The 586-nt window shown below is 31.1% G+C and overlaps 1 protein-coding gene across 1 annotated transcript; it reads left to right on the forward strand.

Annotated features, from left to right (window-relative positions):
* Positions 1–53: 53 nt before the first annotated feature.
* Positions 54–582, forward strand: LOC106110289 (the record flags this gene model as incomplete). Its single annotated transcript, XM_013292053.1, has 1 exon — positions 54–582. A coding segment is annotated over exon 1 (438 nt), but the record flags the coding sequence as incomplete, so codon positions are not given.
* Between the last annotated feature and the right edge of the window lie 4 nt (positions 583–586).

Below are 586 nucleotides of genomic sequence, written 5' to 3' on the forward strand. Positions count from 1 at the left end.
TATTTTCAAGCAGTTTTCAACTTATAAAAATTACAACTATTTTGAATCTTAACTAGTTATATTGTTTTGTGAGAACATTATATGTTATTTTACAAGTACCTTAGTGAGTTTTAATAATTTATGTGAACTGTTATTAATTGAAAGATGGCTGAGAAATTACTTAAGAATCAAATTGATTTATTCGAAAGGTTGGAGAAAGCTCAAAGTAACTACAAGAAGAGTCCGAAAAGTAGAATAACTAAAGGTTATGTGGAGACAAGAATTAACATTTTAGAAAAGTTACATACAGAATTCAACAGTAATCATAAGGAACTTATTCAGATAATCAAACCGGAACAAGCGGAAGTCCTACCGTACTTTACTAAAGATGCACATGATGAGTTTGAAGAAATGTACATCGCATATATGTCGGATCTCAAGGAATTACAGGATAAGTTCACTGAAAAACATAAATATGAATCGAATACTATGCCGTGCAATGAAGTTAAACTTCCAAGAATACAATTACCAACGTTCAGTGGTAATTATGAGGAGTGGCAGACATTCTACGATATGTTCGTGTCACTAATTCACAACAATGAGAAAC

This window comes from Papilio polytes, unplaced genomic scaffold, assembly GCF_000836215.1.
Source record: "Papilio polytes unplaced genomic scaffold, Ppol_1.0 DF820694.1, whole genome shotgun sequence".
NCBI classification, from domain to species: Eukaryota; Metazoa; Arthropoda; class Insecta; order Lepidoptera; family Papilionidae; genus Papilio; species Papilio polytes.